Source organism: Aedes albopictus, chromosome 3 (assembly GCF_035046485.1).
Source record: "Aedes albopictus strain Foshan chromosome 3, AalbF5, whole genome shotgun sequence".
Classification (NCBI taxonomy): Eukaryota; Metazoa; Arthropoda; class Insecta; order Diptera; family Culicidae; genus Aedes; species Aedes albopictus.
Window position 1 is genome coordinate 108,931,797 of NC_085138.1, and position 12,517 is coordinate 108,944,313.

A 12,517-nucleotide genomic window follows, 5' to 3' on the forward strand; every position below is an offset into this window, starting at 1 on the left:
TTTTTTTGTTCGGGTCGAACTGTCACTTTATCGATTGAACTGTCATTCAATCCACAAAAATGAAACTGTTTTGTTAATTTACCCATCAAAACTAAGGTATTGGAATCCAATAAAATCACGTTATACTCAGAAAAATGAGCTCTTTCGATTAGGCCATAGAAAATAGCAATATTTTATTCACTAAACAATCCTTTCCCTATTCACTAAACAACTTTCAGGTGCGCTAAGATCCGGTAGGTACTTACAATAGAAGTACAAGTATAGAACGCTAGAGGCGCTGTTTCCCCATACTGTGGCTGTGACCGAGGCTGTGACTAGGATGTTTCATTCATTAGTAGCCTTGATTTTCGAAAGATGTGACTCGGTGGTACTTAAAGTGTCAAATCGTATTTTTCAACTTCGCATATGTTGAGGTAAACATTCAGCGAGAGCGCACCGGCTAGACGCTGACCTTACTCAGCATTTATGCAAAATTGAGCTGAAAATCAATATTTGCAAGGCCAATTCGCGTTTACCTGGACTTATTATCTTTTCAACTTAACTGCCTTATTCAAAATTGTCTAATGACACCCCGCACCACCATGAGAATTCAATCTCGAATTCAATTGGAATGCTGTTGAAAGAAGCCAATATAATCTGAGTGCACAAAACCGTATAATTCTAGAATAGTATGGTTCCTTCTGTCTAGGGAATTCAGGCAGACCCTCCGAGAATGTTAAGCCGAACTCGCCAACTCATTCCCGTCGAATATTCCCCAGCAGTTCTGATATTCAACTGTAGCCATTTAAGCATCATTGTTTCTTAACTAAGTTTTAGGTGCCAAACCAACTGAAACTTTCTCCCATGATTTCCCCAGTTAATGAACACTTATAAGAGTCCCGGATGATATGCATTATAAGAGTCCTGGTATGTATTGCTTGGCAGCTGTTGATAAGATCTATCATCAATCTTTTCAAATAACTGCCAAATATCCAAGGGAAATGACATATCCTTTTCTAACCGGAAAATCCGCATTTATTCGTTTCTAACCGTCGCTAACCGTTGCTAAGCGAGTTGCTAAGTGAGCAGCAGTTAGACGCGGTTAACGACGGTTAGAAACGGATAGATGCGGATATTCCGGTTAGAAAAGGATATGTCATTCCCCTTGCAAATATCACAAGTCAGACCTCAGGTCATATGATCCATACCATAAATCGTTCCCAATTCATGTGGCCATTAGTACCTGAAAGTGCTGGAGAAAAATGTTACCGAGAAATATTAATTATATGGTTTTTCAAAGGCGAAATCTGTTTATATAACAACAAATATTATTGCATGTTAATTTCAACATCGGTACAATTGACCCCATTAAACTAATTGTATTTGTATTGTTATTAATGGTAATTTACTATTTACTACACACTAAGATTCAGATGTTCCAGCTCAGTAATTTTTTCACTGAGTTCAGTATTTTTTCCATCTTTTTACTGAGTTTTCAACAGCAGATTTATCTCGGTACACTCGGTAATCGTATTTACCGTTCACCAGTAACGATATTTACCGTGCACGGTGCATGCATCAGTAACTTTTGAAAGTTTGTGAGCTGAGCTTGGTAACTCATTTACAGAATATCCGCAAAATAAACAACCGAGCGTACCGAGTTAAATCTGCTGTTGAGAACTCAGTAAAAAGATGGGAAAATTTGAGTGTCGCGGACTGACTCAATATGCTCCCGAGCCAAACATCGGGAGCCAAACATTGAAGATTGAGGTTATGTTGAACCTTTTAGAACCTGTGTGATTGATTGAAGAGTATTGTTATCTAGGTGCTGCGAATGTAATCAAAACCAAAACTGTTGTCACGATATCTCCATTTGCCGCTGTCAAGCCGTTGGAGAGCGAGAAGAAGGATAAACATTGGTTTGAGCCTGTTTCAGCTAATTTTTCAACAACAATCCATCAAAATTTCCATCGCGAATGGAAAATAAATAATAAACTTTCAACACGAGAACAACATTGGAATAATGGTGGATTGATCATGTTTACCATTTCCGAACAGCGTCGCGACGGCGTGTTTGATAACCGCGCTGAGAGAGGTGGTTGCAAGAAAATTGAACGCTCGTGCGTGTTTACAAGCTGTGTGCCGGGAGTTTGTAGGTGTGTGTTAGCTAGCTTGAAAAATAAAACCGCTTCTATTCGCACCACTCAGGGAAAAATACCGAGCTGATCTTATTGTGGATTTACCGGCTACTTGTATTCTACCGGTCGCTTCAGTATGTCCTCCAAAGTAGCCGTTTCATAAAAAGAGTAACTTAAAAATGTTTTTAAGCATTTTTATTGTATGCGCTATTCCTCGTTGCCACTAGCTATTCAGCGACATTCATTTTTTGACAATCAAGTTGATTTTTATATGAAAACGGCTACTTTGTAACGGCCACTCAAGTAACCGGTAGAATACAAGTAGCCGGTAAATCCACAATATTGTTCGTGCAGTTGAAAATCGGAATTTTTGACACGCAAAAATTGATTTTTCTCCTAAACCATGTGTCGGACGTACGTCGGGCACAGTGCGCTGGATAGAGGCCCAGGTCCGCTGTCCAGCGCACTACGTCCGACGTTAGGTTTCACGTATGGATTTTGAGAAAATTCGATTGTCGGGTGTGGGGAATCTTCGGGTTTCAACCGCGATGACAATAGTGTGAACACAAGAGAACAAACCTGCCGATAATTTCCTTGTTCACCCTAATACTTATGACACACATGTGATACAAGAATCACTGTACAATTGCGCTTGAAATGAGTGCCATACTGAAAATTCTCTCAGTTCAAGTCAGTCTTGTTAGAATTTTCTTGACACTGCGTACCGTTGTACAGGAATCACACTCGTATCACATGTCTGTCCGGGGTATAAATCAGGGCCGATTCAAATTATTGCGTCTTGCTTTGCTTTATAGATTACCGTGCAAATGTTCAATCGACTGAAATATTTGTTCACACGTCAAACACCAAAGAAAATAGCAAGTAAACAAACCGATTATTCCATGCACCACCCAAAAAGTGTAACAGACGCTTAAAATTTCTAGCAGCGAAACGAACCAATGTATGCTGAAACTGGTGGGAACATATTGTGGTGTGACAAAAAATTTCTGCAGGGGGTCGAATACGGTGCAAAAAAAGCAATATTATTTTACGGTTATTTTCTCCGTGTAATTATGAGTTCCTGTTGAGTGAGTTACCTTGAATTTGAGTAACTTTTATTTCGATTTAGGCAGCCTCAGTTTAACGTGTAAAATTTGATGGCTCATTGTTACGGTAAAATTAGTTCTCACAAAATTTGTCTTTTTTGAATATTAAATAAATTTTAACCGAAGTTCAATGATTAAATGGACTGGAAGAACGTTATTATGTGAACGTTTTTCACAACTAGCAAACTGCTTTTACACTGAACTTATTTTTATTAATGTAACAGTGGTATGATAATAAAGCAATGCGCTGAAACAATGTAACGCGAACTTGTATTTAACAGAAGTGGTCGATTGTGCATCAATTATGTGTGACTTTGTTTTACTGTGACGTAAATTGGCGCGCAACTTGTTCTTGTTGGTTGTCAGTGAGTGCGCGGGTTGCGTTTGTTTATTTACTCCTGGCCTAACGAATCGGTAGTGCTAGTGCTTTCTGCAGCTAAAACGGCTAAAAGTAAATTAAATTCCTTAAAAATAGGTAAAAGGTAAGGCTTTCTAACTAAACTAATTTCAAGTTAGTTTTAGGCTTCACTAGTGTCACAAACTTGAACTAGCGGAACTCCCCCGCCAAAGAATGGTATCGATTGAAAGCTTACGGGAGCAGTTCGACGAGATCGGGCTAGAGCCCTCAACCGATGTGATCGACAAGTGTCTGGAAATTTGCTCCCGCTGTGGCGTTGATGACCCGGTTGAATTCGTGGAAACATGGATGGCATATAGTGTATCGAAGCTGGGCGGTGCGGAACCCACCGTAGACACCCTGCGGGACATGGAATCGCACGAGTTTGCTAACAAGGTTCGCATGGGTTATTCTATCCTTCTGGCATAAAATTGTTTGGCAGCTGGAAAGACGGTCTACCCCCGATGACCTTACCACTAACGATGTTATGCTTTCCAGGTTCGTAAAACGAAGGATTTGCCATCGGTATTAACGACACCATCCGCAGTAAACCGCGTCAGGCAAAATGCAGCCGTGGGATCTCCTGGTTCGCCACGGGGCGGCGATGCTGGACTGGTGATCTACAGCAACACGGATTTGAACTCGGTGGACGCCGAAGTGCTCGGGTCGTACGGATGCGTAACGCCAAAGGCTCAGAAACCGGTATCGAAGCTTCACGGATCCACTCCCGTACGAAACAAAGCCCTGTTCTCACCAGCCAGCTATTCGCCTCTTTCCTCCAAGCAATCACAGGAGCAGGATGGACCGAACAATTCCGGCAACGTAGTTTACACCTTCGGTAACGGCCAACTGCTTAAACAGATCAACTGGTCGTCGGGCGATGTCATCCGTAGCGGTCGGCTCTCGATCGAGATTCCCACGTTGAAAGAAGGCGATCATGGGGAGGAAAGTGTGGCAGCGTCAGATGAACTGGGGAAGTTCATGAATGCCGATTGTAAGTACATGTTTGACTCCAGCTATGAGCGAAGTCTCATCCTCGGCGATCGAATCTACGAAGGATGCAAGGGAATTTGTCGTAGATTGGCACAGCTTAAGCTGGAAGAGTCGCAGGTTAAGCCATTGCAGAAGGATGAGATTGAAGGGGATTTGACCGCGGTGGAACCGAACGATCAGGATGTAACCACTGTCGAGACGGTTCCGATCCACCATGTGGACTATCATAGCTCAGAGGTGATCAACGTGATGGGACGGATCGTTGTTCACCCGGAGCGAAAGAACGATAACTTGGCGATAGTTGATTTTGACGAGATGACCTTGCGGTACATGAAGTTGGATTTCAGCAAGCTAAAGACCTGGTCGGTATTTCCGGGAGAAACCGTTGTCTTAGAGGGAGTCAATCAACGGGGTAATGCCTTTGAAGTTCAAAAAGTACACTTCGAGGGAACTCTTCAACTACCCAAGGCACCGACGAAGCTTGGAAGTGAGCTAAACATGGTGATCGCATCAGGCCCCTACACCGATAAGGATGATCTTTTGTACGAAAAACTATCGGATTTGCTAGCATACTGCAAAAACAACAGCCCGGACGTGTTGATTCTCACGGGTCCATTTGGCGATGTCACCAATTCGTTGTTCAGTACGATCGCCGAAACCTACGAAGAGTACTTCGAGAAAATCATCACGAACATCATGAGCTCGGTGTCACCCAATACCGAAGTGCTAATCGTGTCGCACCACGACGATCTTATGTCCATGTTCGTCTACCCCTCTTTCCCGTACGAAATCAACTCGAAGCACCAGAACCTGCGCTTCCTACCGGACCCCTGCGTGATCGCGATCAACGGACTGCAGATAGGCATAACGACGGCGGACGTCATCAAGGATCTATCGGAAGCGGAAGTTAGCGGCGATCCGAAGGGCGACAAAATCAAAAGGGCCTTCAATTACATGTTCCACCACAAAACGTTCTACCCGTTGCATCCTCCGCCGGAAAGCCTGCCGCTGGATTTGGATCTGCTGAATTCGTTCGGTGGTCTTCCGCGGGTGCCCAACATGATGATCTGCCCGGGCGACTTAAAGTGCTACATCAGGGACGTGCACGGATGTGTTTGTATCAACCCCGGGCGCCTGTCGGATCAGAGCAGCGGTGAGGGCACTTTTGCCCGGGTGGTGGTTAAGCAGCCGGAATCGGAAACGACGGTGCCGTTCAACTACGTGGTTTGTCAGGTGGTGAAGTCGTGAGATCGAGTTTCACGTAGACGCAGTAAGTACAAAAGAACGTGTGAGTATTTCATTCTCAAAATAGTGAGGTGATTTTAATCATCTTAATAAGGATTTTTTTTAAATGGTGGATACATGAAATACAACGTTTCATTTCAGTAAAATGTAGCACACGTTAATTACGCCGAAACCCAGAGATATTGCTCTTCAGTATTCTACACTAGATAGGTATTTAATGGGCTACAACATGTAGCTGTGAGTCTACAACACCGAAAGCATTTGCCTCCACTGGTCTCGGCCCGGGGCCAATCTCTTCCAGTCGCCATGAACATTTAGTGGCGTTAGGCCCTCTCAACTACAAATAGGGTAGGCAATCATGAGTTGAACCAAATTGCGGCTTCTGTAGCAGCTGAACTTTTGCCCAATTTTTCACCCACATGGAAATTATTTACTACGGTAAGGTCTCACGCATATGAAAGCCACGCTGCCGCTCTTGGCATGTCAGTCCCATATTGTTTCTAGTGTGAATCATATTTTTGTCTCTCACGAGATCATGACGGCATTTTCGTCCTGCTGGTAGGGATGGGAACACTCACTTGCAAAGAGTTACACTCACTTGCTGTTTTCTCAGCTCAGAAGCGTGCAATCAATAAACGATGTATGGACGCCTTGTGGCTTTGTCTGAAAGTTTGCCGAATGAAGTAGGGGTCTCACATGCATACCAAAGTCGTGACGGAGCTGTGAAAGCTACTCTCCATAGGTGAGTGTAATTCACATTCACCTCGTGGAGAGTTGCCTTCTCAGCTCCCGCACGACTTCGGTATGCGTGTGCGACCCCTACTTTATTCGGCAAACTTTTAGACAAAACCACAAGTCTAAAGTCGTCCATACATTGTTTGTTAATTGCACGCTTCTGAGCCGAGAAAACAGCAAGTGAATGTAACTCTTTGCAAGTGAGTGTTCCCATCCTTGTCTGCTGGACGCAACCTCGTTGGTCTAGAACACGTTTGTGATGGTCGATTTTCTCGGCTGGGCACACATGACCCACATGACCCATCCGTCCCCAAAGGGTTAAAATAAATTTGATATTTTTCTCGCCTCATTTCACAGCTCAATGTGCCCAGAGCCGTAGCGTGGGGTTGGCCAGGTTGGCCCCCGCCAAGGGCGCCAGCCTCTAAGGGGCGCCGAAAAGGTCTAAGGCTAGAAGGAACAGTATGATGCTATTGTTTTCTTGTATGTTACCAAGACTTCAAAATTTCTGAGATTGATCGAGTGTTTTTTACATTACGTTATTCTCAAAAATTCGGTCTCTAGATTATTTCTCATGATGTTACCTGGGAATTTAGCTTGTTTTTTTTATTTTGAGAAGCTTTTTTGGTTTTTTTGAACGAGCAAAGCAAAATCAATAAGTTTTCGAAATTCTAGTGAAAGTTTTTCTCTGAAAATTACTGGAAACTTATTGACATATTTTAGAGTGTTTACAACAAGTATCTTGAATAAAAAATATTTAAACAATGCTTTTTCTGGTCGTGTTATTGTTATTACCAATAAATGTTTCATTTGGCTTAAACTCCTGTAAATCTAACAAAAATCATTCAAGTCGTATTCACCCACAAAATAACCAGTGATTTTATTTATGTTCATGCCCTCAAAACAAATGAAATATTTCGGGAATTTCTTTATAAATTTCTCTAGGTTTTTCTTCGTATTTTGCTGTTTTTTTTAAGAAAATCTTTCAAAAAAATATTTCAGAAATTCCTCAAAGGATTTCTTTGAAAAATTTTCAAAGAATTTCTCCAGAAATTCTCTCAAAATCTGCTCCAAAGATTATTAAAAAAAACATTTTTTTCTGGAGATTCTTACTAAAAATTCTCGAAGCATCCCTTGAGAATTGCCTTCAAGTAGGTTTTTAGGAAGTTATCTAGGAATTTATTCAGAAATGAGTCAAAGGATTCCTCTCGACATTTTACATGGATATTTAATAATTTCCTTCAATGGATTCCTGCAAAAAATGTCTGTAAGGATTACTAAGTAACGCTTCAGTAGATTTGTTTAGTAATTCCTCCAGATATTCCATTAGAAATTACTATAGGGATTCCTTCAGAAGTCCCTCTGAGAATGAATTCTTTCAGAAATTCTTCTAGGGATTTATGAAAGAAAATCTTCTTTAAAACTGTACCATGCTCACTAGGGATTGATCCATAAATTTCTGCTAGAATTTCACTAGAAAACTTTTCATGAATATCTTCATAAATTCCTCCATAAAATTATAAATTTGAAATTTATTCAGAAATTTCTACAGGTTTTCCGTTACAAAAACTGCCACTTCATCCAAAATTTCTTCACGAATTGCTCCATGAATTACTGCAAAAATTACTCCATGAATTCCATTTAGAATGCTTACTTAAATTTCTTGAAGATTTCAATCATTTATTCCTCCGGATAAATGCAGGAATTCTTCCAGAATCTCTTTCATAATTTCATTCAATGAATCCAGCAAAAATTCTTCGAGAGATTTTAACAAAAACTCATAGAGATTCCTTCAGGAATTTCTCCTGGTATTCCTTAATTTCCATGGTTTGTCTAATGATTCCTGATGATTTTCATACAGATCTTCTGAGAAATATTTTGATTGAACTTCAGAAGAAACTTTTGGTGAAGTTATTAGAAAATTCTGGTAAAATCAATTGAAGCTATAGCCAAAGATTAGTAAAAACGTTTGAGGATTTCAACTCAGTGTTTTTGAAAACAAAATTCATCCTAAAAAATCCGAGAAAACTAAGATTTCATCAAAAAATGTATGCATCATTCATGTTAAGAATCTGAAATGTCATTTCTAACTATTGTGCTGGTCTTAGTATGATTCCTGAAATGCAAAATGTGTTCGTACTTATACTTTTTGAAAACTTTGAAAACGTACTTATAACTTTGAATAAAAAAAAAATAAGCAAAATAATAATGTCTAATTGTCGTGGGGCGCCAATCTGGATGCTTGCCAAGGGCGCTGTGGGACCACGCTACGGCTCTGAATGTGCCAAAACCTTTTAGCTACATCACTCCCAACGTTGGTGTTTAAACATACTAAAACACTTACACTCACATCAACACATCTACATACAAGCAAATACACTCACACAATCTGAATCTTGTCGCATCACTCGCTTATAGTGAATCCTAAATCAATCCATTCCAAATATCCAACTCCTTGACACCTATGGGGCGCCGGTGAGTCGCTGGCCTTTCATAAAGTAGGTGTCATATCATCACATCCTTTCCTATCCTCGTAACGGAGAAGATGGGCGTGGCCGGCAATGGAAGTTTTCATTTCTTTTTACTTCAACCTCTAATTGGATAGCTATTCCCTCCCAAATAGCATTCCATAAGCAGTTAGAATGGGCCTTTTCATTTGACGTCTTAAATCAGCTGATTGTTCGGGCGTTTGACAGTTCTTCTATGAAGATGACACGTTCTTGTTAGCAGCTGTTGTTCAAGCTTTGTAAACAAATGCATGCACGGATCTGTCACATGAAAAGGCCTATAGGAGTATTAAGGTTTTAACATGACAACTTTCAGTATGCAATCTACGAATTACTCCGTTACGACGCAACGCAACGCAACGCATTTCACAGCTCAATGTGCCACGAAAAGTTTATGCATGAATTGAGGCGGGCGGGGCAATATGGACACCCTAAGGTTTTTGCCAACTTTACCTGGCAAGATGTCAAAAAAGTTTAGTTTTTTGATACATGTATCCTTTTAATGTCTATTTAGCATCTATTGCATAAGAATACTCATGAAGAAAAATTATTTATCCACTTCAAAAAATGTTTTGAAAAATGTTAGTTTTTCATGACCGTCTTCAAGCTTACGGGGCAATATGGACACCATGAGACTTTTACGAATTTCGTACATATTCACACCTATAAAGTCATTTCATTACAAAACAACTGTTGTGGATATATAATACGCCGAAGTAGTTCATTTTTGTTCAGTTAATTTAAATTCAGACTGTTTTGGATAAAGCTTCGTTTTTGTCGGCATGTACAGTTGTGCCTAGAACAACTATTTTCCACTGCTGTCGTTTCTTGACCAATTTGTTTCACCCTATGTCTACTATAGTGAACATTTCACCGAAAATATACTGAAATCGAAGAATTTGGTTGGTTTGTGATTCAGGTTATATTTTTCCCTTGCCTGCCGCTTCTTTCAAAAAGGTGAGTGTCCATTTTGCCACGGCAGCAGAAGATATTTCCAAACTTGATTTTAGATATAATAAAGACGGGCCCATATAGCCGAGGCGGTAAACGCACGGGTATTCAGCATGACCATGCTGAGGGTGACGGGTTCGATTCCCGGTCGGTCCAGGATCTTTTCGTAAAGGAAATTTCCTTGACTTCCTTGGGCATAGAGTATCTTCGTGCCTGCCACACGATATACACATGCAAAATGGTCATTGGCAGATGAAGCTCTAACTGTGGAATTGCTCATAGAACACTAAGCTGAGAAGCAGGCTTTGTCCCAGTGAGGACGTTACGCCAAGAAGAAGAAGAAGATATAATAAAGAAGAAAATATAAACATGTTAAGCTACAGCAAAACTACTTGCATGTGTTCTAGAAATATCAGGTTTTAATCGACCTGCAATAAATTAATCACTAAATTTTATTTTAGATGGTGTGAAAATTATAATTTCCATGCACAAAAAACGGAGGACACAACTTGTTCGTGTAAAATCAAGTATAATTTTAATTTCGAATGTTTCTTTTCTGAAACTACGTTTTAGACAAATGGACTATATTCTCTATTCATAAAAAGTTCAAAAAAGTTCGCATATTTCAAAATATTGAGGGTGTTCATTCTGCCCCGGGTGTCCATATTGCCCCGCCTACCCCTACATTTTTTCGAAAACAATTGGAGTTATAGCGCAAAACGTAGGCACTTTGAAAAACAACATGAGACTGACGTGCGAAGAGTGGCAGCACGGATATTAGCTTTTCGTAAAGTGGTAGAAAGTTAACATTTGCATCAAATTTCATTGAAAAATTCAATCAGATTCCCTAAGGTATCTTGCTTATTTCTCTCCGATTCCTTACTTTCTGCTCAAGCTTCCATCATGGAAACCATCTTGCTAGATTCCACAACTCGGTGTCTTGCCAGGAGTTACCTACTTCCTGCTCAACCTTCCATTCTGGAAATCATCCTGCAAAATTGCCAGGTTCCATAACTCTTGGTATCATGTTAGGTCAGGAGTGTAACCATCGATCCAGAAAATGGGATAATTGAAATAAAAGTATCAAGGGTTTACCTCTTCAATTTCAATAATTGTACCCATTTTTATTTTATCATGATTTATTTCGAGACATTCAGTGAAGCGGTCTCGCCCCTGTATTTTGGGTTCTGGAATACCTAAATGTCCCACTGCATGAATTTGGAGCTTATCATTTACTCCGGGTTCTGCAATATTTGCATACTTCATCCCTAAGAGTAAAGTTATTAAATTCCCATCACGGTGACATCCTTCCTAGACACCATCCACAGAATACCAGATTTTCTTCCCACTTGGGGCAGTCTGTGATCCGTCGCACCAACTGAATGTTTTATACTCACCATGGGCCAAGCCATCGGTTCAGGTTGGTGCAATTTCCTACAGGTCAATGGAGCATTATTGAGTAATGGACCAACTTCCAGAACCCGTAGCTTCCGGGAAGGTAAGCCCAGCTCCCTGGGTTAGTGGGTTGGTGTCAGGCCCTGCGAGCCAGCCGTAAAAAAGACTAGCACCGGAAAATCAACAAGAGAAGAATGCGAACCGTACCAATGGCGACGACCACAGCGACGAAAAGGGACTTGCGATTGGAAGCTCGGTACGTGGAACTGCAGATCTCTCAACTTCATCGGGAGCACCCGTATACTCGCCGATATACTGAAGGACCGCGGGTTCGGAATCGTAGCGCTGCAGGAGGTGTGTTGGACAGGATCTATGGTGCGAACGTTTAGAGGTAATCATACCATCTACCAGAGTTGCGGCAACACACGTGAGCTAGGAACAGCTTTTATAGTGATGGGCGACATGCAGAGGCGCGTGATCGGTTGGTGGCCGATCGACGAAAGAATGTGCAGGTTGAGGATCAAGGGCCGATTCTTCAACATTAGCATAATAAACGTGCACAGCCCTCACTCCAGAAGCACTGATGATGACAAAGACGCATTTTACGCGCAGCTCGAACGCGAGTACGACCGCTGCCCAAACCACGACGTCAAGATCATCATAGGGGATCTAAACGCTCAGGTAGGCCAGGAGGAGGAATTCAGACCGACGATTGGAAAGTTCAGCGCCCACCAGCTGACGAACGAAAATGGCCTACGCCTCATCGATTTCGCCGCCTCCAAGAACATGGCCATTCGTAGCACCTTCTTCCAGCACAGCCTCCCGTATCGTTACACCTGGAGATCACCACAACAAACGGAATCGCAAATCGACCACGTTCTGATTGATGGACGGCACTTCTCCGACATTATCGACGTCAGGACCTATCGTGGCGCTAATATCGACTCCGATCACTACCTGGTGATGGTTAAACTGCGCCCAAAACTCTCCGTTATTAACAACGTACATTATCGGCGGCCGCCCCGGTACGATCTAGAGCGACTGAAGCAACCGGATGTCGCCACCGCATACGCG

General features: G+C 41.6%; 1 protein-coding gene across 3 annotated transcripts; it reads left to right on the forward strand.

Annotated features, from left to right (window-relative positions):
* Positions 1-3,515: 3,515 nt before the first annotated feature.
* LOC109403247 (DNA polymerase alpha subunit B) lies at positions 3,516-6,004 on the forward strand. Of its 3 annotated transcripts, none has more exons than XM_019676031.3 (3): positions 3,516-3,674; positions 3,736-4,016; positions 4,119-6,004. In XM_019676031.3, exons 2-3 carry the CDS (start codon positions 3,795-3,797, stop codon positions 5,859-5,861), a joined length of 1,965 nt encoding a protein of 654 aa, XP_019531576.3. In that variant the 5' UTR covers positions 3,516-3,674; positions 3,736-3,794; the 3' UTR covers positions 5,862-6,004. The 3 variants fall into 3 exon arrangements, with proteins under 3 accessions (XP_019531576.3, XP_019531575.3, XP_019531577.3); XM_019676030.3 differs by having other exon boundaries at positions 3,740-4,016; XM_019676032.3 differs by having other exon boundaries at positions 3,746-4,016.
* The last annotated feature ends 6,513 nt before the right edge of the window (positions 6,005-12,517 follow it).

Bases quoted from the DNA above. Each gene is read 5' to 3' on its own strand.
- LOC109403247 (XM_019676031.3), top strand. From the start codon at position 3,795: ATGGTATCGATTGAAAGCTTACGGGAGCAGTTCGACGAGATCGGGCTA. The intron at 4,017-4,118 runs GTTCGCATGGGT...TATGCTTTCCAG, and splicing joins CGCACGAGTTTGCTAACAAG to GTTCGTAAAACGAAGGATTT.